This window comes from Engraulis encrasicolus, chromosome 3, assembly GCF_034702125.1.
Source record: "Engraulis encrasicolus isolate BLACKSEA-1 chromosome 3, IST_EnEncr_1.0, whole genome shotgun sequence".
NCBI lineage: Eukaryota > Metazoa > Chordata > Actinopteri > Clupeiformes > Engraulidae > Engraulis > Engraulis encrasicolus.
The window spans coordinates 20,124,737-20,151,917 of NC_085859.1; the positions used below are offsets into that span (position 1 = coordinate 20,124,737).

The 27,181-nt window shown below is 41.9% G+C and overlaps 1 protein-coding gene across 1 annotated transcript; it reads right to left on the bottom strand.

Annotated features, from left to right (window-relative positions):
* Nucleotides 1-13,865: 13,865 nt before the first annotated feature.
* Nucleotides 13,866-25,333, bottom strand: npffr1l2 (neuropeptide FF receptor 1 like 2). The gene is made up of 5 exons (XM_063194351.1): nt 25,000-25,333; nt 21,685-21,784; nt 18,685-19,170; nt 16,151-16,277; nt 13,866-14,399 (listed from the first exon to the last, which is right to left on the bottom strand). Exons 1-5 carry the CDS (start codon nt 25,148-25,150, stop codon nt 13,887-13,889), a joined length of 1,377 nt encoding a protein of 458 aa, XP_063050421.1. The 5' UTR covers nt 25,151-25,333; the 3' UTR covers nt 13,866-13,886.
* Between the last annotated feature and the right edge of the window lie 1,848 nt (nt 25,334-27,181).

Consider the following 27,181-nt stretch of genomic DNA (forward strand, 5'->3'; position numbering starts at 1 on the left):
AATGGTAACACTGTCTTAATGGTTCACTATTACAGTGGATCTACCACATTAGGTACAGTGTAATAACCAGTGTAACAATATTTAATACCATGTAATACCAGTGTAACGCCATGTACCAATTTTGTACGTACATCATGTATTTGTGTGTAAGTGGTATTACATGGAATTAAATATTGTTACACTGGTATTACACTAGTATTACATGGTATTAAATGTTGTTACACTGGTTATTACACTGTACCTAATGTGGTAGATTCACTGAAATGGTGAACCATTAAAATAAGGTGTTACCAGGCAAATCAATCCACCCAGTCAGAAGTTATGGGCCAAATGAAAATTCCGCCATTCTGAAAGTGTTGACCTCCAAACTCAAATCAGTTCGTAAACCTACCGTACTGCATTAACACACCAAATCTGGGACAATTCCATCCAACTGGTCAGAAGTTATGGGCCAAACAAAAATTCTGCCATCTTGAATTCGGCCATCTTGAAAGTGTTGACCTCCAAACTCAAAATCAGTTCATGAACCTACCCTAGAGCGTTCACACACAAAATCTGGGGAAAATCCATCCAACCAGTCAGAAGTTATGGGCCAAACAAAAATTCTGCCATCTTGAATTCGGCCATCTTGAAAGTGTTGACCTCCAAACTCAAAATCAGTTCATGAACCTACCGTAGATCGTTTGTAGCAACCCAATGTGAGTAGGCTACCGGATGTCAGTCCCCGGATATCCGGGCGTGTATTTAGGACAATTTAACCTCATCTACTTGATTTCGGTTGTGTATTTACGACAGTTTAACCTCAGCTACTTGATTTCGGTCCGATTTGAGTCTGACTGAAGATGGAAGGGACATAGGTGCCATGCGTAAAGAGCCCACAGCACATCGCCGGTTCAGCGACACCAGAGAGGTCCTTGATCTCCCAATCAAAAGAATAGGAAATGAATGCAAATGCATGCAAATACTCGGGTGGATATCCGGGGACTCACATCCGGTGGCCTACTCACATTGGGTTGCTACATGGGTTGCTACAGCGTTCACAGACCAAATCTGGGACAATCCAATCATCCGTTCAGAAGTTATTGCGTTAACACGAAAGAGCTAACGCGGCGGACAGGATACGGCGACGGCGCACACAAAACATCAGTCTGCGTTTCGGGGATATAATAATAATAATATAGGCAAGGCAAGGCAAGTTTATTTATATAGCGCATTTCATACACAGGTGCAACTCAATGTGCTTCACAAAGTTAACAAATGTAAATGAAAGGAAACAGGGAAGAAAGGAGGAAATAAATTAGAGTCAAAAAACATTTAAAACATTAAGATAAAACATAAGGTAAAAATAATAATAAAATAAAACATAAATAAACATAAAACCTTGAAAAACATAAAAATAAAAATAATAATAATAAAAAAGAATGATATGTAATTTAAGCTAGGGGAAAGCATCTGAGAACAGCTTTGTCTTGAGTCTAGATTTAAAGCTATCAATAGTGGGTGCATTTTTTACGTCATCTGGAAGCTGGTTCCAAAGCATAGAAGCTAAAGGCTGCCTCTCCACACTTTGTTTTGACTTTTGGAATCACCAGCAAATTCTTCTCCGTTGACCTTAGTGACCTAGTTGGTGCATACAGCTGAAACATATCCAGTAGATATGTGGGTCCCATTCCATTTAATGATTTAAACACAAGTAGCATTGCCTTAAAATCAATTCTGTAGCTTACTGGGAGCCAATGCAGCGATCTTAAAATTGGAGTAATGTGGTCAAACTTCCTTGTCTTTGTAAGAACCCTTGCAGCTGCATTTTGTACCAGTTGAAGCTGTTTAATGGTCTTATTTGGGAGGCCAGTAAAAAGACTGTTACAGTAATCAACTTTACTAGAAATGAAGGCATGTATTAGCTTCTCCAGATCATGTTTAGACATCAGGCCCCTAAATTTAGAGACGTTTTTTATGTGATAAAATGCAGACTTAGTAATAGCTTTCATGTGACTGTTGAAGTTTAGGTCACTGTCAATGAGGACCCCAAGATTTTTAACTGTTTCCCTTGGTTTCAGTCCCTTCGTTTCAAGGATAGTAGCAATCTTTTGTCTCTCCTCTCTTTTCCCAAATATAATTACTTCAGTTTTATCTGTGTTCAGCAGGAGGAAATTGTGAGACATCCATTTGTTAATTTGGTCCATGCAATGATAGAGTGATTCAAGGGGGATGTTGTCATTGGGGGACATAGATAAGTAGAGCTGGGTGTCATCCGAATAGCTATGGTAATTTATGGAGTTATTCTCGATAATGTGTCCCAGTGGCAACATATACAGATTGAACAGTAGTGGTCCCAGAATGGAGCCCTGGGGGACCCCACAATCCAGAGACATCGGTGATGAAGTATGTCTTCTAATGGCGACAAAAAAACGTACGATTTTAACCAGTTGATCACTATGCCTGTAAAGCCAACCCAGTGTTCCAGTCTATGTAGTAGTAGTATAGAATGATTAACTGTATCGAAAGCTGCACTTAAATCGAGTAGCACCAAGACGGATGATTTGCCAGCATCAGAATTCAATCTTATGTCATTCATAACTTTAATAAGAGCTGTTTCAGTGCTGTGGTAGGCACGGAAACCTGATTGAAACTTATCAAAATAGCTATTAGACATTAGAAAGGCAGTTAATTGGTTAGAAACAAATTTCTCCTTTATTTTACCCATGAATGGTAGATTGGATATGGGCCTATAGTTGTTTAGTACCAGTGCATCCAGGTTGTTCTTTTTCAGTAAGGGTTTCACAACTGCTTCTTTCAGACAGCCTGTGAATATGCCTGTTTGTAGTGAGGTGTTGATGATCTGAAGTACATCTGGTGATATTAGATGTAAGATGGATTTGAAGAAGGCTGTTGGTAGAATATCTAAGTCAGATGTAGAGGAGCTAAGACTTTGTACCGTTCTATTAAGAATGTCCACATCAACTAAATGAAAATTTCTCATGAGGTTCAGATTTAACTTCACCGTAGCAAGTTGGTCCGAATGTTTGTACGTATTTTTTCAATCTTTCCTTTGAAAAAGGATGCAAACTCATTGCATTTGCTGACTGAGAGGAACTCAGAGGGCATTTGATTTGGGGGCCTTGCTAGCTTTTCCACAGTGCCAAACAGGACGCGTGCATTATTAATATTTCTGTTAATTATGTCAGAGAAAAAAGATTGTCTAGCTTTAGAAATTTCTTGGTTGTATTTCGAGAGTGTGTGTTTATAGATTTGGTAATGGACTTCAAGTCCACGCCACTGTCTTTCAGCCCTCCTGCATTCTTGCTTTAGCAATATAACTGTGGGATTCATTCTCCAAGGTGCTTTTTTATGTCCCACTGTTTTGATTTTTTCGGGGGCAATGACATCCATAATATGGGTCATCCTTGCATTAAAATTAACCATGAGATCATCAGCATTCTCTGAAGTTTGACTTTGGATCTCTGAAAGTGCTTGCTGAAAGAGTGAGGCTGTCTCACAGTTGATTATACGTTTTTTGACTGTAACAGATTCCCTTTGAACATGAGGGTACATAGAAACATCAGAAAAAAATGCAGTAATGGTCAGAAAAGCCATAGTCTTTGACACTAGCACAAGCATTGAGGCCTTTTGTTATTATTAGGTCTAGAGTGTGACCTTGGTTGTGTGTTGGTCCTGTTACATGCTGTGTAAGGCTAAAAATGTCAATAAGACTTAAAAATTCCTTAGCATAGACATTCTCTAAGTCGTTCACGTGTTCAATATAGGGTAACGTGGGGCAAAACGCCCCCCAAGGAAAATGTAACTTTTCTCTATGCATAAGTAAACCATAGGTTTAGTTTTTGTCACAGTTTTTGGTGGCAGTGACATAATAAATAAACCATCAAGGAAATTGTTCAAAGTTAATAGTTAACCGATACTTCTTGAGGTTTTGGGAGGGAGGTTTACTAACATTCGACGCTAAACTCTGCTCGTTGGCATTCTTAACACTCAACCCCTAAACTTCACTCCCCTCCCGGGTCTACTGCATCAGTGTAATTGCTGAGGTCTTCTGTGCTTATTCGCCACTCAGGGCTCAATCCCGGGACCCGTCAGTCAACATTTTAATTTGGGAATGGGAGGCACAGCACGATACCACTGAGCTAAAGGTCCAGGCCTACTGTGTGAGGGTTGCAACTAGGGGTTGACCGATACAGGTTAATGGGCGATGCGATACCGATTTTCCTTTCATGACCCTTGGCCGATACCCGATTTCCGATACCCGATATTTGGAGCCGATATGGGTTAAAAGAAAGGTTAAAAAATGACAAATATTCCAGGTCTCAAGTTAAAAATAAACTTTAAATAAAATGTAACATTATCGAATCAAGGTAGAACTTGTAACATTTAAACACCCACTCTAACAATCAAGTAATAAAAAACTACAGTGTCTTGGTGCTTTTAAAAAAACCCTGAATGACATAAAATAATAAATATTGTGTATCGGCCAAAACCACACTCGTATCGGCCGATACGATACACTTAAAAAATGCAAATATCATCCCGAAACCGATTCCGATATATATATCGATCTATCCTTAGTTGCAAGGGAGGTTTAGGCCTACTAATGGCCTGTACACAGAACTCTGCTTGTTGGCATCCATTACACTTGCAATGGTGCAGAACATGGTGATGGCAGCATGCAATCATAGTTTTCAGAGTGAGAAGTTCGCACACTTAGAATCCTTTTTGTTGTGGTTTTTTATTTATTTATTTATTTATTTATTTCATGGAATGCAATCATAGCATTCATGCAATCATGTAACACACTCTAAATCGCTATAAAGTTAAAATGTATAGACATCATTTTATTGTTCTGTCACCACTTGTTCTCAAACAAACTCACATCCATTCTGAACAAGGCACTGATGATGCTGTGAAACACACAATTCTTTTGGAATTTCTGTGCATTCATTTTCATTGACTGCTACCAATTCAGTGACTGTTGCGGGTTTCGTAGTGTTATCAGACATCATCGTAGCGTAATAAGACATCAGTTCAACCGTGAGTGACAAAACAGTAGTATTATTTCTGCCAATTCTACGTTAAACATGAATTTAATTTACCTAGGCCTATTGGGTTATTATGCACAGTAGCCTATATGATTTAATGTATGTTTCTAGCAAAAGGGGGGGGGGGGATCAGAAGGAACAATCAACACAGTCAACACCGCTGCCACTGACTGTGTTAAGTCTCTAATGAACAGCCTGCTGGTTGATTTCACAGGGGCAGCATTGCCAATAAAATTCCCAATTAGCAACACCACACAATTAGCACATGATTTATAGTCCGAGTACATGCGCTTCCTCATAATGGCATAAATGCAAACCCAGTGGTTAGCATGGCCTTATACATGCTTTGTGTTGGGGGAGCGCTGCATGTCTTCTCAATGGGGCTACCATGGTTACCCCTGGCATTCCACGTTGCAATGTTATTTGTTTTCATGACATTTATTTCTTGAGTCTTTAAGACGAGCAATTAGCCAGGCCTTTCACAGGACACTAATTAACATGTCATGTCCAGAATCATTAGGGTCCCAATGAAAGGATTAAGTCTTTCACATCGAGCGGGCAGAAGGCCATATTCGTTAACATGTCAAAGAAGAAGTCAGTTCTGCCAGCATGCACTGCTCTCAGGTTCAACAGGCTTATAGTGATGCTCGCTGCATGTGCTTATTAAATAGGCCTACCTGTCATTGTGTGTGTGTGTGTGTGTGTGTGTGTGTGTGTGTGTGTGTGTGTGTGTGTGTGTGTGTGTGTGTGTGTGTGTGTGTGTGTGTGCGAACCTCATTCGCATGGGGTTCTGGGGTCCCTCCCCCGAAAAATGTGTAATTTTGACCAAATTGTGTCCTGTTTCAGCTCAATAAGAAACCGTACTTTTGTGTCCAAATACGGTACGATTCTGTATTTCAAGGGACTTTTGGCAGCCCTAGGCCGACCTATCATTCTGTGTGTGTGTATGTGTGTGTGTGTGTGTGCGTGTGTGTGTGTGTGTGAGAGAGAGAGTCAGTGTGTGAGTGAGTGGGTAGGTGGGTGGTATTGGGGGTTAGGGAGCTGGTGGAAAGAAAGAGAGTGAGAAAAAGAAAATCAGAAAACGAATAGCTATGACTGTTGTGCTGCAGTCATTTATTATGTGAACCAAAAGAACAGTGTGGCCTAAAGCAGGTTTTCAAAAAGGACAGGAGGGATGGAAGGAGAAAAAGGATGGATAAGGATGCCCACTTCATGGCCATGGCCATGACTGTTGAAGCAAGGGTGGTAAAGAAGGCAAATAACATATGTGAGGATCTCTCACACCCCTTACAGCAAGCATATGAGTTGCTGCCCTCAGGTAGGAGGTTTAGGATGCCTTCATTTAAGACAAACAGAGCCCGCCAATCATTTATACCTACTAGTATATCCATGCTAAATAAGACAACTGTAACTTAGACTGAATAGCACATTGCACTTTGGTGTACTGAATACTGCACTTTACTGTGTTTATGTTGGTTTTTTTGTCAACCTGTCTTTTTTGTCCTAGAGAGGGAGGGGAGGGGGGGGTTGTGTTTGTCTATTGTGTTCTTGTTTATTGTAATGTCTTTGTAATTGTATCAGATGCACTGAAAATGGCACAGAACAATTTTCCGAAAGGACCAATAAATAATCTATCTATCTGCTAGATGAGGCTGATGCTTGCCGTGTTGCTGTGAAAGCACGGCAGGCAGTCAGTTTTTCTTTCCAACGAGCCACCGACTGTCTACTGATGTCACCAATTTCCTTTTCTGATTTCTGGCAGCAGTGAGACAATACAACCATCACTAGAAACACTTTTGCCTGATGAAATTAATCAACGAAACGGAAGAAACAACTGACATTAGATTAGAGGGGAAACCAACAGCACAGTCAGTGGCCAGGAAGAAGGCAGAGGGTACAAAAGGCTCCTCAAGAATGACGACGGCCATAGTATTACCAATAGCCAATCAGTGTGGACTGATTTGTTGCAATCACAGCAATTGGCAAGGTTTGTTGTGGTCTAAACGGTTGGACTGGAGACTCTTGTGTGATCAAAGTCCATTGTGATTGACGTGCAGCTGGTCTGCAATCTGACAGGAGAGGGGCACTGGTGAACAGGCTCTGCGGAGGAGATGAGAGAGGAGACACGGCGGTGCGATGGGTGGTACACGATGCACACTTCGCCTCGAGGGCGGTCCGGGTACCCAAGGATACAAGCATTTTGCTTGCCAAAAGCTCCACTCCTGCATGCACCAACACCAGAGAGATGGGCAAATATAGTATATGAATATGAAATTGATCAATCAGGATTCGTATTTTTTTTAAGGTTGATATTCTTTAGTACAGAACATGCATTGAAATATCAAAATGTCAGTCTCTTTTTCAAGGCCTCACCATTGTAGCCATGTGGAGGGAGTAAAATCAGAGACTGGAGAGTGGACACATCCCTCAGAGGGGAGGGACACACATTTTAACCCATTCATGCCTGATGTTGCGTTGCGCAACATTGGCCCTGGCGCTTGGAGCTGCATTACGCAACATTATTTCAGGCTCATGAGATTTGAGACAACTTTACTAAAAATCTCTGTTTGTTTGAGATGAATGAACACATCCTAATGAAAGTTGAGGGTCTTAGCGTTTAAATGCAACTTAGTGCATATTTTGATGTGCTTCAGAAGCTGAGATATTTAGGTTTTTATAGGCTGAGGGCAGCTTTTCCTAAAAAAGGGCTCAGGCATTCAGCACCCTTTTTTGCAGGTGCCTTAGACGTCAATGGGTTAACGCTAGGGACACATTCAGGCAAAACGAGCAAAGTGAAAAGGGGTGAAATTCTGTGTTCCATTCTGACAGCTCAACTGTCATCAGGTCCCACGGTGAATCAAATACAGTGAAACATTTATGTTGTTGATGTGATTGGCCGTTGCTCCCGAAATGCGCTCCTCATTTGCACAACATTAAACTTGGTCAAATAATTTTGCTTCGCTCCTGTTCGCTTGACTTTGCCTGAAGTTCGCTTTGCTTGGCCAAATTCCTGTGTATGTGTCCCTAGTTTAAGACATTGTGACACAGTCACAGACACATACACATACACACACACATAAACAGAGAGAGAGAGAGAGAGAGAAAGAGAGAGAGAGAGAGAGGCAGACGTGTCCTCAGTTTTCCAAGAACTTGAAGTGTTTCACATTTTTTGCAGTTCCTTAGCTATAAGGTACAGAACAAAATACACACATTACACACAAAAGAAAACGTGAAGGGAACTGTACTGGTTCCATAATCTTCTCTTTTTTTATTCAGTAAAGACAAGAACAATGAGAGGTAAAACCAGCATTTAAATCCGAATGTGACATATAACATAGCCTTCACATAAGCACTGCTCTCACTGTTAACATAATATTAAAACACCAAGATAACAAATAAACAGCTTTTAATAGCCTACGTTTAAAAACCCAATTAGATCCCCTTTAGCTTTTGCAAAACAGCAGCTGTTCTTCCTGGGGTCATAATCACGATCGATAAACCATAAGCCACAGAGAATGACAATATATTAGGCTTGTAATAATAAATAACACATACTTCAAAATAGATATCAATAAACATATTAATTGATTAATACATGTTAATAAATTGATGAGTAAAAACATTGACTTCATTACACAATATTGTTTCAACAGCTGAGGCTGTAAGTGAAATCCGAGGAAATACTTCAACACACTTTGGAAACAGTCTTCAGACACATTTAACACACCTTGTTAATTAAGACAACTTCAATTAGATGAATGAATGTAGGCACAATATATTCTATCAAGCTTAGCCACACTGTAACATTGAATTCACAGTTTTCGACATGCATAGCAGCAACTGCTTGCCAATTCAAAACAATAGGTTCATTTAAAACAAGAGTGGGCAACCTATGTCTCGAGAGCCGCTTGCGGCCCTTGAGGCCGTTTTATCCGGCTCCCAACATGATTTTATTGTTATGCAGCTGCACATGAAGTATGACATATGTGTAGGAATCTTAAAACATCAATTTGCCATACAATTAAGGTATATTCAGGGGACCCTAGAAAAGGTGGGGTCTGTTTTAAAGGTGGCTGCCTTCAATATAGACCTAAGGTGCCGGGGAAAACCTGGTTTGCGTTCATAGTATGGCCTTTGGAGGACTTTTACTGCCCTTGGAGCAATTAGAAGTGGTCCTTCGAGTGAAAGGTTCCCCACCCCCGATTTAAAAGAATATAAACAATGCAAAAGAAATGTGAAAATCTTTCAAATACTTCTGTGATTTATGAAGGAATTATGAATAACTCTTATTCATATTTCATATTCCTTATATTTCACTGGCAATACACTGAACGGATAATACTGTTTTTAAGGACTATATATCACTGGTTTTGGGAATTGTGATTTATAAAGGACCCTTCACCCACATATTTTACTGTCAGTACATTGAATTGACAAATAGTAATGTTTTAAGGACTGTGGTTGCTGGATTTGAGAACTGGTGCAGTCAGCCATCCAGAGATTGTCAGAGAGGGGACCTTTGCATGTTGTTCTTGTACAAATAAGGTGCAGTAGAAAAAACATTTTGGAAATATTTACAATATTCAAAGTTTTATGTTTTTATTTATTCAGACTTACTCCGCTTTCATAGTCAAACAAAAGTTAGACTGAAATAAAGTTTTGCATTCCCATTGGCATAAATGTAAATGTATCTCAGCTTCACATCACATATAGGGCCACCTGTGACTCAGTTTGCCATGGTTACTGAGGAAGATTTGGTAATACTTAGCGTGACCGTACCACCATAAGCATGACATCACATGGGGCATTGCAGAGATACAATGTACCTTTGGGTTGACTGCCTAGGCTTAGTTATCCCCATCTATCATTTGTTCAGGTCATTTTTATTTCTTCTATCACAGAGTGTAAGCAAACAATATTTGGGGCAAATCCATCCACCTGTTCAAAAGCAGATATTATGTCAGGTTAATGAAACCAATGCACTCTTCTTCTTGGTTAAAAAGCTTTCGATAAACTTAGCTAGTTCATGACGGAACTGACAAAGGCCTTCATTAGGGCTGTTTGGAAATGGAAATTAACCTGGATCCTTAGTAGAGGCTAACCAAAGAGCACCTTCACCAAACTTGACTGAACACCGAAGCCCTCTGACCCTTTTCTTTGTCCAGATATAATGTCAGGTTGTCATGACAAGCATGACCTCTAGTAATATCTTATTGAGTAGTATGAAGTTGTCATGACAAAGACAAGTTCTGGTTATGTCACTTTGATTAATGTTGTCATTATAAAGACGTAAAAATGTCAGTGACAATGTTAACTTGTCAGGACACTTAATGACAACAGTAATGAAAGATCATATTTATGACACTTTGATTTATGACACTGTTCTGACAGTGTGATGCCATACTTATGACGTTAGTCAAATTAAGTGTTACTGAAGTTTCACCCTGAATGCATTTCAGTGATATCATTGGGATGTCTGATTTAGCTGATCAGACTGCGACTATGGCTTGTCAAACTAAGATGTTTGAAAATGTGTTTAAAGGGACACTGTGCAGGAAATGGACAGAAAAGGTACTGCAACTATGCTGCTCATTGAAACTGGGCTGCCTTTTGCCAAATTTGATCTTTACATGAAAGTTAACTAAGTAATAAACAAATATTCTCTAGTATGGTCCAAGTAGAGTCATTTTTGCAGCTAAAAATGGCTATTTTTGGAAATTCAAAATGGCGAACCATGGAGAAGATCCCCCTTTTCATGTATGAAAAGTGCAATTTTCCCAGTCATAATGAATACGGTACTTAGAATTTGATGCTGGTGGTAAGTATTCATGAAAAAGGTAACATTAGTGAATGGGCAGCATGAATTCTGGAAATAAACAACTAAAAATCTCACACAGTGTCCCTTTAAGCCAAAATATCATAGGCCCTATAAAACTAGAAATGTGCCCAACGAGCACATGCTCCTAGCTCCGCCCTCTTGTGGCAGGAGCAAATGAACCAACCAACCAACATACAAACTCGGGCGAGCATATAACGTCCTTGGTGGAAGTCAAGTCAGTATATAGCTTACATAACTTATTCACATAGTTCAGTAGTTAAAAGTGAAAGTGAAAGCCCATTGGGAAACTCCAACTCCCATTGTCATTGTGACACAGCACTCCACAGCACGCAAGTGAACACTGCACACAACGAAATTGCATTTATGCCTCACCCGTGCAAGGGGGCAGCCCTCAGTGGCGCCCCATGGGGAGCAGTGTGGTGGGACAGTACCCAGGTGCTCAGGGTACCTCAGTCATGGAGGAGGATGGGGGAGAGCACTGGTTGATTACTCCCCCCATCAACCTGGCGGGTCGGGAGTCGAACTGGCAACCTCTGGGATGCAAGTCTGACGCCCTAACCGCTCACCCATGACTGCCCACCTGCCCACCTAGTTCTGAACACTTCTACACTCTCACACAAAGCCCAAAGGTCATTTTTGCTTAACATACAATTTGAATGATCATAACAGTTACAATAGTACCACCTTTATCACAGCTGATCATTTTCATTTCAATTTCAATCAGTGCAGAAATATTTCAAACCACATAAAACATATTCTATATGCGTTTTCTGTTGCCCATACAAAGTGAGAAACACATGGCAACATACCAGCACTGCTCCTACCTCCAGCAATAACACATGCAGTAGGGTCATAGACTTAACAGCATTCATTGCAATTTAGACCAACAAACAAAACAATAAATACAAAAATTAAAAACAAAATACACAGAAATCCAAGTGTATTCACTTTCACTATAGTTTTACATTATATACAGCCTTCAGCTCTTGGTGGATTTGGTATAGTTTGTGGCAAGTTGGTGGAGTTTGCTAACCTTCCAATAGGATACAATAGATCAGTCGTAAGTGCTCATCCTCAAATAGACTCCTCTTCCCCTGGCCTTGCATATTGTGAGAGAAATTCTCTTTATATTGTTCCCTATATAACGCAAACAAAAGAACATACCAGTCCAAGGTCGGCATACAGATACACAGATACACAAAATCAAAGGACAACACAGAAAGAAAATGCATTCTTTTCACTTGTCAAATGGTACCATGCTCTACTGTCAGGCATGTCACAACCAGGCAAGCAAACTAGGCAACTGGCGAGGGCCCCCAGTTCGAAGGGTGCCCCCTGACAATGACTTGGCCCGAGCCTGGACTCAAGTCCTGTTAGTTGGAATCTGACTTGTTTTGGACTTGGACACTGGTCTTGCCAAATAAAGTGTTTGGACTCGCCCGGTCTATCTTAATTTTGTTAGATTCTAGAGTGGAGCTTGAAATCCAACAACATACACATTTTCTTGACATCCATGGCATAAAGGGCAGGTTACCCTCAAACATTCACATTATTGACATTCATCCTTTTTATTGTTTAACACTGACCGACATGTGACTCAGACTTGACTTGGACTCGACTCGGTCTTGTCTCAAACTCCAACCAACAGTTTGAAGTCTGAAGTCATACGCCATTACCCAAGTTTGTTTAGGATTACCTTTGACATTCTTTTGAAAATACTGTCTTCAAAGACCTTTGTATATCTTTAAGTGCTTATGTAAGAAAAAAAGAAACATAAGGATAAAGAGGATCAATATAGGCTATTTTGTGCTAAACATCTCAAAATCCTTTCAATTTGTCATGTTCTTCTAACCATATGAAGAGAACAGCACAAAGGGCTGCATCCCTAGCAGTGCTAGCACGACAGTGCACTTCATGTTCATAATACAAGGGGAATACAGTACGTACTGTAGTTACTTTTGCAGTAAAAGCTCTTCCACATATTTGTTCTTGCTGATGCATTCAACTAGCACGATTCTTCAGTCAGGTTTCCCGGCGACAGGTTTAAGTGCCTTATGCAATTTCTTGATTTGTTGAGGAATGGAGTCTCTCTGAAACAGTATGACATGGCCAATCCTTGGACAGCTGCCCCTGCTGTAGTCTACAGTTCAGGGGTGAATTTCTCAAAACCAAAGTTGCTTACTACATTAGCTACTTTGCTGTTTTCAATGCATTTTCCCATTGGCAACTACCGAAGTTGCTAACAGGCTAACAACTTCTCTTTTGAGAAACTCACCCCAGTTGTGTTGATAATCGCTTTTCAGCTACTGTACATGCTCTACTGATGCTCTGCAAGGATCAGGACCCCTTTGCTTCCACATTGAAGACAAAGCCATCCTACCCCTGCCTTCACAAAAACTGAAGACAATCATATGCTCAGCATAGAGCAGTGGTTGTTAGACTTTCTTTTCTTAAGCAACCCCTAACCTGCGCCCAAGACAAGCCGCACACACCCAACCCAAACTTCTGTGAAAGTATACACACTAAAAAATCATTCAAGTGATAAATTACAATGATTCTTGCCCGAGACATCAATCAATACCTTAATGACTTTGGATGGGGACCAAGATATGTTTTAATTTGGTCTTGATTTGGCCCAATTATAATGTTTGCCAGCAGAATTTTGGTCACAACCTCAACACAAATAAAATTCCATGGACCCCTTGCAATCTCTGGCGCACCCCCAGTGGGTGCCTGTACCCCAGTTTAAGAACCACTGGCATAGCGTACTGTGTGGCTTCTACGCACTTGTTTTTCACAGTGGGCACAGACAGGAAAGCCGACAGCTGGGGACAAAAGGGGCCAATTGTCCCGGACCTGGGCAGACAGGGGGTGCAAACATTGGGTTTTCATTACAAGGTATGTATCGGATGAGGGGGCCTTTCAGATGATTTCACACTCCATCAGGCGCGTCAGCCGTTGCTGGTCCTGTCAGCCGTTGCTGGTCCTGTCAGCCTTTACTGGTCCCAGGCCTGACTCACTCTGGGCCCCGCCGGGCTCATCATCTCCACATTCTCCGTCCGCGTTCCCTTCCTGTTGTTCGACTCACTGCCCATCGAGCTGTCTCCCTGGGCCGTCTGTGATTCTGCACCCTCGGCATAACTCCACAACCTCTTCCGCAACTCCAGCTCCAGGTGCACTGGAGCCTGCATCTCCTTGCCCCCCGAGTGCACCCGGTTCCTGGACCCGAAGTTGATGGTGTTGGTGGGGTTGGGGCCGGTTGGGGCACAGGGCCGGTTGTTATTGTCACCACCACCACAGGCCGGGGCCCTGTGGTCTCTGCTGTCCCGGAGCTTGAGGCCTCCACGCCAGAAGGGGCAGCAGCAGGAGTAGGTGCGGCAGATGGCCTGGAAGCCCCGCTTGAAGTTCTCGTTGTAGTAGCCGTAGATGATGGGGTTGACACTGGAGTTGGAGAAGGCCAGCCAGTGGGCGAAAGGGAAGAAGTAGCTTGTCAGCAGCTCCAGCTTGTCCTTCAAATTGAATGAATGAAAATGGTTTATTTGACAGGGGACCATGCATACTGATGAACGTTTGTGTTTGTAAAATAAACGTACTTAATGGCGAGGCGAGGGGGCTTACCGGGCCAATAGTCCAGCAGCAACAAGATTGAGCGACAGAGAATCGCTGGACTGTGCGGTAAGAGCGATACGAGCGATCGAAGCAACAGAGTATATCCATTAAGAGCAGAATTCAAGCATTCCAGCTTTCCCATTGGCTGTGGCTGCTTTCGCCGAACCACATCATAGCTCATGTACATAATATTCGCTCAAGCCCAACTACAAACTGACGCTCAAGTCGCTCAAATCGCCTCTAGTCACCTGAATCGCTTTTGTTTCTTCTGTCGCCAACGATTCAATTCAATTGTCAAAAGTCAATTCCTTCCGTTGCAGGAATCGCTCATGTCGCCCTTGGTGTATTTGTGCAGCTGTGCGCAGCACAGAGACGGAGTTAGTCCAGGACCAGCCCTGTAGACCCGTTCGCAATTTTGAGTTGAGGGCGTTTCTCACTGGATTTGAGCCCCTCTGTGATTTTTAATGTCTAGGAACCCACTAACTCAAATCCAGTGAGAAACGCCCTCAACTCAAAATTGCGAACGGGTCTACAGGGCTGGTCCAGGACTAAGTTGCCTTTGCTGAGACATTAACCTTGTCGAACCAGTGGAGCTCGAAGGCCATTTTCCCGCTTATCTACCGTTAGTGTAGGGCTTTTTTTAATCTATCACTGTCTGTAAAGTTGTAGATTTTGTAGATTTTTTGAAAACTCTGTTTAGCATTTGTATGTAAACAGAGGTAAACGGAGACTTGAATGCGTTCTCCTTATTTATGTGTCTTTGCCTATGATGTGAACGAAAATATTTTGGTAAGCATAGAGAAGTAAAATGTTCAAATGATCAAAACACCCGGGTATGTATAAACAAGCCCTAAATGTACCGGAGTTATGATTTTCATCTGTGGAGTCCCTCACAGAAGCACATGAACACAAAAACAAAGCATAGAAAATCCTTATGCAAAATACAATAGGCCCTACAATAAAATAAAACACATGAAACAAAACAAAAATAATGATGAAGACAATACTGCCCCACAAAAGCAAAGTGCAGGAACTATGCCAACAATGAAACTGAGAAAAATGCTTTCAATGCTTTCCCATTATAGTTCAAATGTGCCTACACATATTCAGCTGCATATGAGTGTGAGCTTTTTTGTTAGTCTGGGCCCACTCATATTCTTGCAATTTCATGTTCAAGTCTTATTACACTATATTAATGGTGTATATGGGCCAACTGTAATATTTGAAATGATTTCACAGGCCAAATAAAAAGACTCTGCGGGCCAGACTTGGCCCCAGGCCTGAGTCCGTCATCCCTTATTTAGAGCATAAGGTTTTGTCACAAGATAAAGAAGGTGCAATGAAGACCATTTTCAGTCTCAACTCAATTTTTTTCAAGTATAGTTTTTTTTAGGGCTTTTTGCCTTTATTTTTGACAGGACAATGGAGGAGAGACAGGAAATGAATGGGAAGAGAGAGACGGGGAAGGATCTGTAAAGAATTGATCGGACAGAATTGAACCCGGGGGTCACCAGTGTAGTAACCCAGTGCCCTACCATTAGGCCACGGCAGGGTCGGCCTAAACTCAATTTTGACAAAATATGTAGTCACTGCACTTTGCCCTTGAAGGGCAGTGTAAACACAATGGTCATTCACCTAACAGCATTCATACCTTGTCAAGGTCGCCGTAGTCGGTCAGCAGCAGCAGCGTCCACAGCGGCAGCCATGACAGCATGAAGAGTAGCGCCACCGTGCTCAGCATCTTGATCACCTTGATCTTCTTGTGGGACACCAGCGGCCTGTGGGACGGTAACACATTAACACACATCATTTACTAATGCTTAAATCATGGTATGTTTACATTTTAGTTAAGATTAAATAAAGTAGGCCTATAGTATGGCCAAATGGTAACAAATCAACAAAACATGTGCTAATGCTTGTATCCTTTTTATTTTACTCAGTCATGATAGGTTTACATTTCAGTTTGGATAAAATAAAGTATAGTATGGCCCAAAGGCCTAACGGTAACCCATCAACAAAACATTTATTAATGCTTGTATCATTTTTTATTTTACTCAGTCATGCTATGTTTACATTTCAGTTTGGGTAAAATAACGTATATATTGACCTATTACCACAGGCATTCTTACAATACAAACTGAAGAAGGGAGAGAGGAAGGGTCTCCAACATACCTACAACTCTTCTGTACCCCCCACCACCACCAATCCCACCAGACGCACAACCATAATCACAGACACACATGCCCACTCACACTCTACAAGCATTTAGGTGATGTTTCCACATAGCAGGATATTTTTAAATGTGGATTTCTTTTTCTCCTGTTTAGATGGAAATGCAACATGGGTATACAAATAAAAACTCCATTGTAACATGCAATTTAAATATCAATATCACGATTATTTCAGTCAATATTGATATAACAATATTTTTAGACGATATTTCTTTTAAAGACAAATTAGCAAGGCCAGTATCCTTGACTTTGACAAACAGCCACACTATGTCAAAGTAGGACTCTCACTATTATAGTCTATAACTCTCACCAAGATAAAATACCTTCTGATTATTCCCTCCAAGTCGGGCCAGAAATTAAATCAAAGGAGACAGAGGAAACTACAATAAGTAGGGCTGGGTAAAAAAAAAATCTATTAATCGATTTTGAATCGATTTCATTTAAAATTCACAATAATCTATTCACAGGGCACAGGGATTTTTTTTTGGTTCTTTTTTTTTTTTTTTTTTTCTTTGTTTAATTTAGGTCTATGGAAAATATCCAGTAGGTATTAGTCAATTAGACCTAGGCCTACTAATCTGTCAAGCCACAACTCTTTGGCATTTTTATGTAAAAATAGGCTACAGCTAGCCTGGGAATTTCCATACTGCCTTTAGTTCTACACAATCGTTTCGATCTGAAAGACAGTCTGGCGAGGATGACTCATAATGGACAAGATCATGGTCCCTGTCTCTGTCCAATCAGAGAGCGGGACGGGTGTGCCATAATGGCCAAGCATTCCGACCTTTACAGTTTCTGTGTCCAATCAGAGAGCAGGGCAGTGTGTCATAATAGCCAAGTCTTCTGGCCCCTACGGAATTTACAATAGGCAGCTCCCCAGACCTAATTTCACTTGTGATTAGGTCTGATGTTAACCAGGCAAGGCTACAGCATCTTTTGGGGGAACTCCTGGCACCAAGAGGGGAACGGATTGAATCGATTCAGATTTTATCGAATGAAATCGAATTGAATCGTGATTAATCGATTTAAAGCCCTAAGAATCAAAATCAAATCGATCCAGGAACATGGCAGTGATACCCAGCCCTAACAATAAGGTAGCTTATTTTAACCCAGGTTTTTTGATGATTTGTACACAAAAAAACTTTGCCACTTGTTATGAGTGCTTTTCATTAAATGCATGTTTTGTTAAAAACGAAAGTTCGGGAGAAGCGTAATGAAATTTGACAGGTCTAAATTAACACCTGCATTCTAATGCCTGCTTGTCTGTCATTCGTCTATTTTCGGCACGTTAAAAACAGGCACCCCTAACTATCCACCTGATTCTCATTCTCCGCTCAGCCACCATTCGACGGATTCGTAAGTGCAATGACAGCTGGCACGCCCTTCAATGATCTACACCGCATTTATTCCCCGCTCACCTGCTCCAAGGCAGAAACTCGCTTTCTCGCTTGTACCCACCATCCGCCCCGATCACCCCCTATCTACATCATCTCTGTAATTTTTTTTATTTTTTTTAATATATATTTTTTAGAGGCTTTTTATTTCTTTATTTGACAGGACAGTTGAAGATGGTGACAGGAAGCGAATGGGACAGAGAGACAGGGGAGGATCGGGAAACGACCCCGGCCGGATTCGAACCGGGGTCCCCGTGGGTGGGCATGCAAGCCCAAATGTGGGGGGCTTAGCGCGCTGCGCCACAGCGCCCCCCATCTCGGTAATTTTATCCTGGATTCTAGCTCCTCCTCGGTTCTAACCTGGGAAATCCCATAAGGCCTTAAGCGCAACACTATTGTTTCGATCTGAAAGACAGTAGGAGCCGATTCCCACCCTGCTGTGCATGCCTCACATTTACAAACAGTAAGACCTTTGTTTGTAATTATCATTTCTGTTTTATCATTCATTAATACTGTAAATGTTGGAAATGGGTTTGGTAGCTGCTATTCTGAAGTGTTACCTGTGGGACTCCTGTGTCTGTGCGCCCCCGGGAGCATTGCCAGGTGGTGGTGGGCCGTCTTGAGTCCCTACCTCCGTGCCCACACCTTCTCCTCCTCCACTCGCACCCACAGCGCCAGCCGCACCCCTGCAGGCCAGCACCACGGTGGTGGTGTAGAGCTTCACCCCGATGCGGCCGTACATCAGCGTGATGAGGCTCAGAGGCACCAGGTAGATGTGGGCGAACAGCACCATGGTGTAGACCTTGTGCATCTCCGGGTCAGACCAGTCCTCAAAGCAGCGGTACATGGGGTACGTGTGGTTGTGGTGGTGGTTGTGGTGGTGGGGGGGGTCGTAGACCATGTAGTGGTCCTCCATCCGCTCCACGGTCAGCATGACGGCCGAGGGGCTGATTATCACGATGGCCAGCACCCATATCATGCCTATGGTTGCCTTGGCAACGAGCAGGGTCAGCTTAGGTTGGAAGGGATACACAATGCAGCAGAACCTGGGGATGGGTGTGGGGGAGTGGGGGGTGGAGGGTTGGAGAAGATTGAATCAGTGGGGAATAGTAGGCTGATTCTACGATTCTGGTGTGCTTTTAAGTCCATGGATTTTATTTGCCAATTCCACTAACTATTAAGGACATCCAATGATGTTTTGGACATTAGCATTTATCTTTCATACAGAAAGTGAAGACATAACATCATTTTCGTCTGCATGAATGAATATTTTATACTGGTTTTTGGACGTTTTCATTAGAGATGCATCGGATCCATGATCCGGTTCCGGATCCGACAGGATAATAAGGTTTTTCACAGGATCCGGGTCTGGCAGGAACTTAAGCAGTGGATCCGGTATCCGGTAGGATCCTAAAAATCTGGATCTGGAGCATCTCTAGTTTTTACGTAGCCTAGGCTTTTCAGTCAGTCTTTCACAACCCCAATCGCTGCATGGAGTGAAAGCCCTTTGGAAGCGGCCGTTGCAGGCAGTGTGGCAGTAAGCCAATGAGTCTAAAAAATAGTTTGAGCCAACGTAATAAAAAGGGCCCATGTGTGCGAGTAGGCTATGTGTTTCAACCCTTTCGTAGGATCCAGTATCCGGTTCCGGATCCGGCAGGATCTTAAGCAGTGGATCCGGTATCCAGCAGGATCCTAAAAATCAGGATCCGGTGCATCTCTAGTTTTCATGCCGTCCTCGTTTTCCAAATGTCAGATTCAGTCTTCCTATTAGCGTGTAAAAAACCTTGTTTTGTCCAAGATCATTGTAAATGGTCAAGACGTCATTGCCAATGAATGAATGAATAAAAAGAAGAAAAAATAACTTAAAGAAGAAAACATCCAAAGGAGTGTGCAAACCTTTTTTCAAAAAATACGTAATCTTTTTGTTCAGCACCAGGGATTGTGCACAAGTAACTCTCTACAAATTAAAAAAAAGTCTCACAGTGAATCATAAAATCCTACTTATGAAGCTCAACTATCACATTTTCCATATCAGTTACACGGATTAATGACAACATTGTTGCTAATGGACATACAAACTTTCAAACATATGTTGTTTCAACTGTGTAGTATTTTTATATATGCTTGAAATGACTATAGTATTTGTCCATAACACTGTTGACAAAATAATCAAGTAAATGTTCGCTTTCATTAAAATATTTAACAAATGATTTAAGATTAAGCTTGGCAATTTGTTTGCTTGGAAACTTAAATGTAAACACTATGGAAACATCTAGGTCATTTATTTAAAAAAAAATACAGATAATTGACATTTTGCTTTTGCCAAAAGCACGCTCGAAACGTAGAATCAGTCAGTCAGTATAAACACACTGGCAATCATTGAGTACATCAAATCATCACACATTAAGTTGTTGAACACATCAGGATGTAATAACAGGCTGTTCTGTAATATGTATTGTGGCACTCGATATGGGAGAGACATGGAGAGTAAGGGTGAAGGTAAGGCAACTTTATTGATTCCTGAAGGTAGATTTGTTTGCAGGTGAAAAGTAGAAGCTTAGCTGACAACAGCACCACACAATACAGCGACAGTGGCACAAGACAACAGACAGGAGAATAACAGAATAAAACATGGACAAACAGACAAAACAAATGTTCCAGGGGATAAATAAATAAATGAATAAATAGACCTAGATGGAGGATGGGAAATCATGTCATATTTAGGACATTAATAGCTGAGGGGACAAAACTACATCTACTACAACTTTTAGTTTTGCACACAGGCATTTTAAACCTATGGCTAGAAGGGGGATGCTGGAATTCACCATATAGTGGATGAGGCTCAGCTAGTCTCTGTAGCTGCCCATGGAAGAGGCATTCTAAGTTGGGTTGTGGCTCTCCAACATACATGGGACATAGTGACCAGATTTTTATCTATGTGAAAAGATGAAAGCTTAAACAGTAAAGACGGTTTGCCCGTTGGTTTGCCTTTTTCTAGACAGCCTCACAGTTTTCCATAAAAGACAGTTTACTGTCTATATGGTCCCAAGATATTTATACTTTTCCACACATTCCACTGCCATAACATCAATTGGATTGGATTGTAACAGTAGGCCTATTCAGTGGTATGGTTCATAACAATACTTGTATGCATATACATGAAGAGTTCAGATGCAAAACCCCCTAAGTGCCTTTTCAGAAAATAATCATAATTCATTTTTATTTAATACAAAGCTATCAAAATTGCATATTTTTTATTTTATATATGTAATATAACTATTTATATGTATTATCAAGTACATGGATGTAAACCAAACCAACAACGGGGTTCTCTAAAAATATAGAAGGGCAGGTCTTCAGAAATGGAGTTAGGGGGGTTTGCATCTGAACTCTTCACATGTATTTCCTGTGAATTTCAAATTAAAATGTATCAATGTAAAGGAAAAAAGTTAACAATTTTGAAAATTGGGGGGGGGGGGTGCAATGGTATAAAGCATGTGCCTGTGTGTGTATGTGTATGTGCAGGCATCTCATTCATATGGCATGTGCTCTCCACCCACCTGTCGACTGCGATGGCCACAAGGGTAAACACAGACGCTGATACAGACATCCCCTGCACCAGACCACTCATCTTGCACACTACGTTGGAAAATGGCCAGCCTGGAGACAAGATAGGTCCGTCAATAATATCATAGGATATCGCTGCAACTTAGCCGACAAACTCAACCACAGGATGATGCATGACTGGAGTTAAAACCTGGATTTGGAGAGAGAATTAGAATATTTATAACTCTATTTATATGCCATGAATGTCAAATTTGACTGGCAGAGGAGATATAAGGGTCAAAGACGTTTTTTGGGGGGTCAGACGTCAGTAGGTGCAACGCCATCTAATGCCCATGAATGAATTAGTAATTGTTGGTTGATAAGCTGCAATGAATATGCTTGTTAGATAGTCCACTAAAAGCAAACAAACAAAAAATCCATACTATAGTGGCACTGGCTGTCACTGCGTTGCGTTTCTGTGTACTTCTGTGTACTGTGTGCAATTCTCTGAGCTGATGCCTTTTCAAAACCTCTGCCTGCCTGCTCTCGTACATGCTGTAGAAACTTAGTGAAACTGCAGGTATTGTAATTGTAGTGAATTGGGGTTTATGTTTGGGTGCACATGCACCATAAGGCTGTTGCCATAGTTACCATTTGTATAGGTTAGCCAGGCCAGAGGCCTAACCGCCATGTAACCCCAATACACAAGTTGAGCTTCAGTAAAGGAAAAAAAAAAAATCCTTCTGTGTTCGTGTTGGATCTTACAGTAATGCTATGTTTTATTGTCTTTGAATATGTCTCAGACAGTGGGAAAAGGTTTAATTGTAAAGGATGTGTCCTTGCCCATACATCCCCTCAAGATACCGTACCCAAACTGTTTCTCCGGATCCGGCAGGATAATAGGGTTTTTCACAGGATCCGGATCCGGTTCCAGGATCCAGGATCCGGTAGCCGAGGCTTTTCAGTCAAAATAGTTTGAGCCAACGTGATAAAAAGGGCCCACGTGTGCGAGGAGGCTATGTGTTTCAACCCTTTCGTAGGATCCGGTATCCGGTTCCGGATCCGGCAGGATCTTAAGCAGTGGATCCGGTATCCGGCAGGATCCTAAAAATCAAGATCCGGTGCATCTCTACTAATTACCCATTGAAAGGAATACTGTTACTAACACTGTATGGGGAAGGCTATAAAAGCAGATATTTGTGGTTTTACACAAACAGTCCCTTCTGTTCCCGACCCCCCTGCAGCACCTCTGCGACGCCAGAGATATTCTATAGAGATATGCCAACATAATAGGTTTCTATGGGCACCTAACGCGACCAGGTTCCGGTCTGCCTAAAGGGGCGTGTCATAATGCTCCTACAATGAATAGAACAGTCCTTAGGTCTGCCTAGGTCTGCCTAAGGGGGGCCATAATAGAACCAGGAAACAATGGGCCAATGGAACCTCTCTCTCTCTACTCTCTCTGGCGACGCCCTTAGGGGTTCCGACCCCCAGTTTGGGAACCACTGCAATACTGTATGTGGATACACTTCGAAACGTTCTACTTCTAATAGAAAATAAATACAAAGAGAAACCTTGGTAGCCCCTGCTTTGATTTGTTGTTGTTTTGTTATTTTTCGGTTGGAAGACTAGAAAAAAGTCCACTCAAACACTTGTCAACACTACCTATGGCTTTTGAATGGCTTTTCATTAATGGTTCAGGTGAGGTAAAGGCACCTCAGAGTACAGTAGCCCTGAAGGGACAAACAAGTGGACATACGCAGCCATAACTGGGGTAGAGAAACGTTATAGAAAAAAAAATCCGAACTCAGCATGCTACGATGATTGATTGAACATTATATGGTATAACATTAACATATGGAATTTCAAAATTTTGTAAAATATTTCCCAGTTGACTAACTACAGTGCTGACATTATTCTTTCAATACAACAAACAGGGACAGAGCGCAGTGTGAGTCAGGAGCGACTCCCAGGCCTTATCAATCTTCCAGCTGGGGACACTTCAAAATAAGCTTCAGATGAGGGATGGGAGGGACGGATGCAATCAATTTCATGTCCACTCTAAACTCAAGTCCACCTGTTTTGTCTTCTATTCTGTGTTAGACCCCCTTGCTGGACTCTTCCGAGACTCAACACAGGGACCGTGGGCCTCCATCAGCCTGATTGAGCTGGTGCCAACTTTACAAATGCAAAATAAGTCAAAAAGAAAAAATGAATTGGTGTTGTCCCTCCATGAAAACTAAGGCTGATGCCAAGCGAATTGTAACTGCTTGTGTCTCAGTGGGCGTATACAACCAGAGCTAGAGAGTTGCGGGTTGCTGCCTATACTGCTAGTTGCAGCATACCGGTTCATTGGCATTTTAATCTCTTCCTGTGCTCTGTACCGTACTGTGCCTGTGATGGGGTTGAAAGGTGTCAGGTAGAATAGCCCATTTAAAGGTGGACCGGAGGTCTACATACATGCTTTTCAAGATTCAAGATTAAGGACATTTCTTGCTATGCCAACAAAAATAATGAGAGTTTAGTTTGATTCATTAAATTTACTCCACACATAAAATAAACTTCAATATTCCCAACATCAATGACATATAGTGGGCAATACCTAGCCATATATGCCCTCCAAGTGACGCAAAACCCTCTGCGTTGCTTCTAGTCAGGGCAAGGCTGTCTATTAGGTCTGAATACATTTTTAAATGATTTAAATGGTGTAGCCCCCTAATGCGCGCCGTACCTCCTGAGGCACGCTGTAATAGACATTGAAAGTGAACTACTATAGTACTACACTACTATCACAGTGCACGGGGCCTTTAGTAATACATTACGACTTGGTCATTGCCATGCTGGTAACAGCTAATTTATAAAGCCGTGTCTTAAGGGGTTAAACATTGGCACAGCCTTTTCTGGCCTCGACCAGAAGCAAACCAAGGGAGGCGGGTCAGCCATGCCGTTTGGGAAATGTTAAATGATAAGCCCTAGGTCAGACCAAGTCTCGAAGAGATTTGAAGGTCGATGATAATCAGGCAATACCTGTGATGAGGTTGTCCACCAGGGTGGTAGGGCTAGCTCAGTGGTGTACTATACTTTTTTATGGTGGGTATACTGTAATTTTTGAGCATTTTTTGAAGTGGGTATACTGTATATACAGTATTTGTGCTATTCAAAACAATGGATCAATTTTAAGTGGGTATACTGAAATCCCTGAAATTTAGAAGTTGGTATGGTATACTCTGTATACCCGTGTTCTACGTAGACTACACCACTGGGCTAGCTAGGCCATACCTGTGATGAGGTTGTCCAGCAGGGTGGTAGGGCTAGTAGCTAGGCAATACCTGTGATGAGGTTGTCCACCAGGGTGGTCGGGATGCAGAAGATCCCCACCAGCAGGTCGCTGACGGCCAGGTTCAGGATGAAGAGGTTGGTGACCGTCCTCATTCGCCGGTTCTTCAGCACGATCAGGCACACCAGGGAGTTACCCAGCATGCACAGCAGGAAGATGAACAAGTAGACCAGGATGAGGCTGGCGGCCACGGGGAGGGAGTGCTGGTAATAAGGGTACAGGTGATCTGAGACGTTGCTGTTGCTGCTGCTGCTGGTTCTGCTGGAGGTGCAGTTGCTCAGTGAGCAGTTTGTGCTGTTCTCGGTCCAGGGGAGGTTTGTGTTGAGGAAGTGCTCCTCGAACCAAGCGTCCATCTCCAACGCAATGTCATCCATGTTTTTGATTCGGTTGCGGATGAAGGATGACTGGCTGTGAATGGTTAAGAAAAAAATATGCATGAGATTCCATAATATCCATTTAACACAGGTACTGATCAGGTAAAAAAAAAACCAGCAAAGTCATGATGCAATCTAATATGATCTAATAAGAACTCAACTTATTCATTCTGCAATAATAATAATGAAAAACAAAAATCACAAAAAAAATGTATTGGTGTTTTTCTCAGGTTGACTGTGAGGGGCATGTGGTGAGATGACAGAGGCACTTCAACAAAGGCTTTTTCACAGTTATACTGTAGCACTGAAAGGACAACTCAGTAGCTTTGAACACATTACCTGCTTGGAATTGATTTTTTTTTTCCTCTCCTGCTTTTGTATATTGGCCTTCACACGTGAAGCTGCCTTATTATCCATGGTCACAAGGGCAGCACCATTATTACTGTTATTACTGTTGCTGGTGCGAATTCACCCAGAAGCCCCCTGGGCCGCCCAACAGGAACCAGCATAGTGGAAATCCTGTGGTAGCACGAAAAGCGTTGAAAATGCGTGCATCCCAATATATGTCCTTGCCTCCTCCACTTTTGCTTGTCTCCTCGTCCCGCCTCCTGGCCCCTCCTCCGTGGAGAAAACGATAAAGTTTCCCAGCAGTCAGCCTCGCCACAACAACTTTTGAGGGACTGTTTTTCATTCACCATCCCAATTGCAAATGAGAAAAAGACTTTACAATTGAGCTTTTGCAAGATATTGAAATATAATGCTGTTGTCAGTGATGTCATCATGACGAGAAGCAAGTGGAGGAGGCAAGTGGGGGAGGCAAGGTCGCATTGGGATGCACCCACTGACAGGGTTAGCGGGCATGGTAATAAGGTGGATGCAGCCAGTAGCTTATATCGCTCTGAGCCACCTTCCAGCCATTGATTTCCAGGTGTGAAACAAGACTTTCATTTCTCAAATAATAGCCTATGGCAGCAGCCAGGGCACATTCAGACAGACAACTGTTATTGATCCAAGTGTTGGTGTGATTTCCTGCTCTATACCTGCCTCACTCACTGTTAGGTTCACTATCTTCCCTTCACACAGACCACCATGTTCTCCCAATATATTATAAGGCTGAGCAACAATAAAACACTAAATTGGCATAAGATTCAGAGGTATCAGATCGTTTAGACCAAAAACAAGTGCCATATAGGGTTGCGTTGTTTGAATCTCAACCTTGCACCTACACCTCCATCCACGGCTGAAGTGGCCTTGAGCAGGTACTACCTTACCCCACATTGTTCCAGGGACTGTAACCAATACCCTGTAAGTAACTGTAAGCCGCCTTGGATAAATGCACCAGCTTGTTGTACAGTAGTTAAATGTAACAGAATAATGGATATTATGTATAATTTATGTATAATTGCTATTAATAATATTAGCATAAGAACACCACAAGTGGCCTTTCAAAAAAGCAGAAATACAAATCATCTGTACAAAACAGCGAAATGAAGCTTATTCAACAAATATGAAATGCAAAAAGGAAACAGTGCCTTCAAGTCACAACAAATTCAAGTGGCACATTGTGCTAAATAGCCATACCATATTACATAGAGTAATAGAGCAGTTTGCAGGGGGGGGCTCAAACACAGAATGACAAACTTTCAGATCATGTTTTTTAAATTTAAGGGAGCCTTGACCAGAGGGGTGCAAGAAAGAAAAGAAAGGAAAAGTGCAAATATATCTAATAAATCCACACAATTCCCATTTCCTGGGCTCTTGGTATATTGGCAATTATTGCAGACATCTGCAACTGAGAAT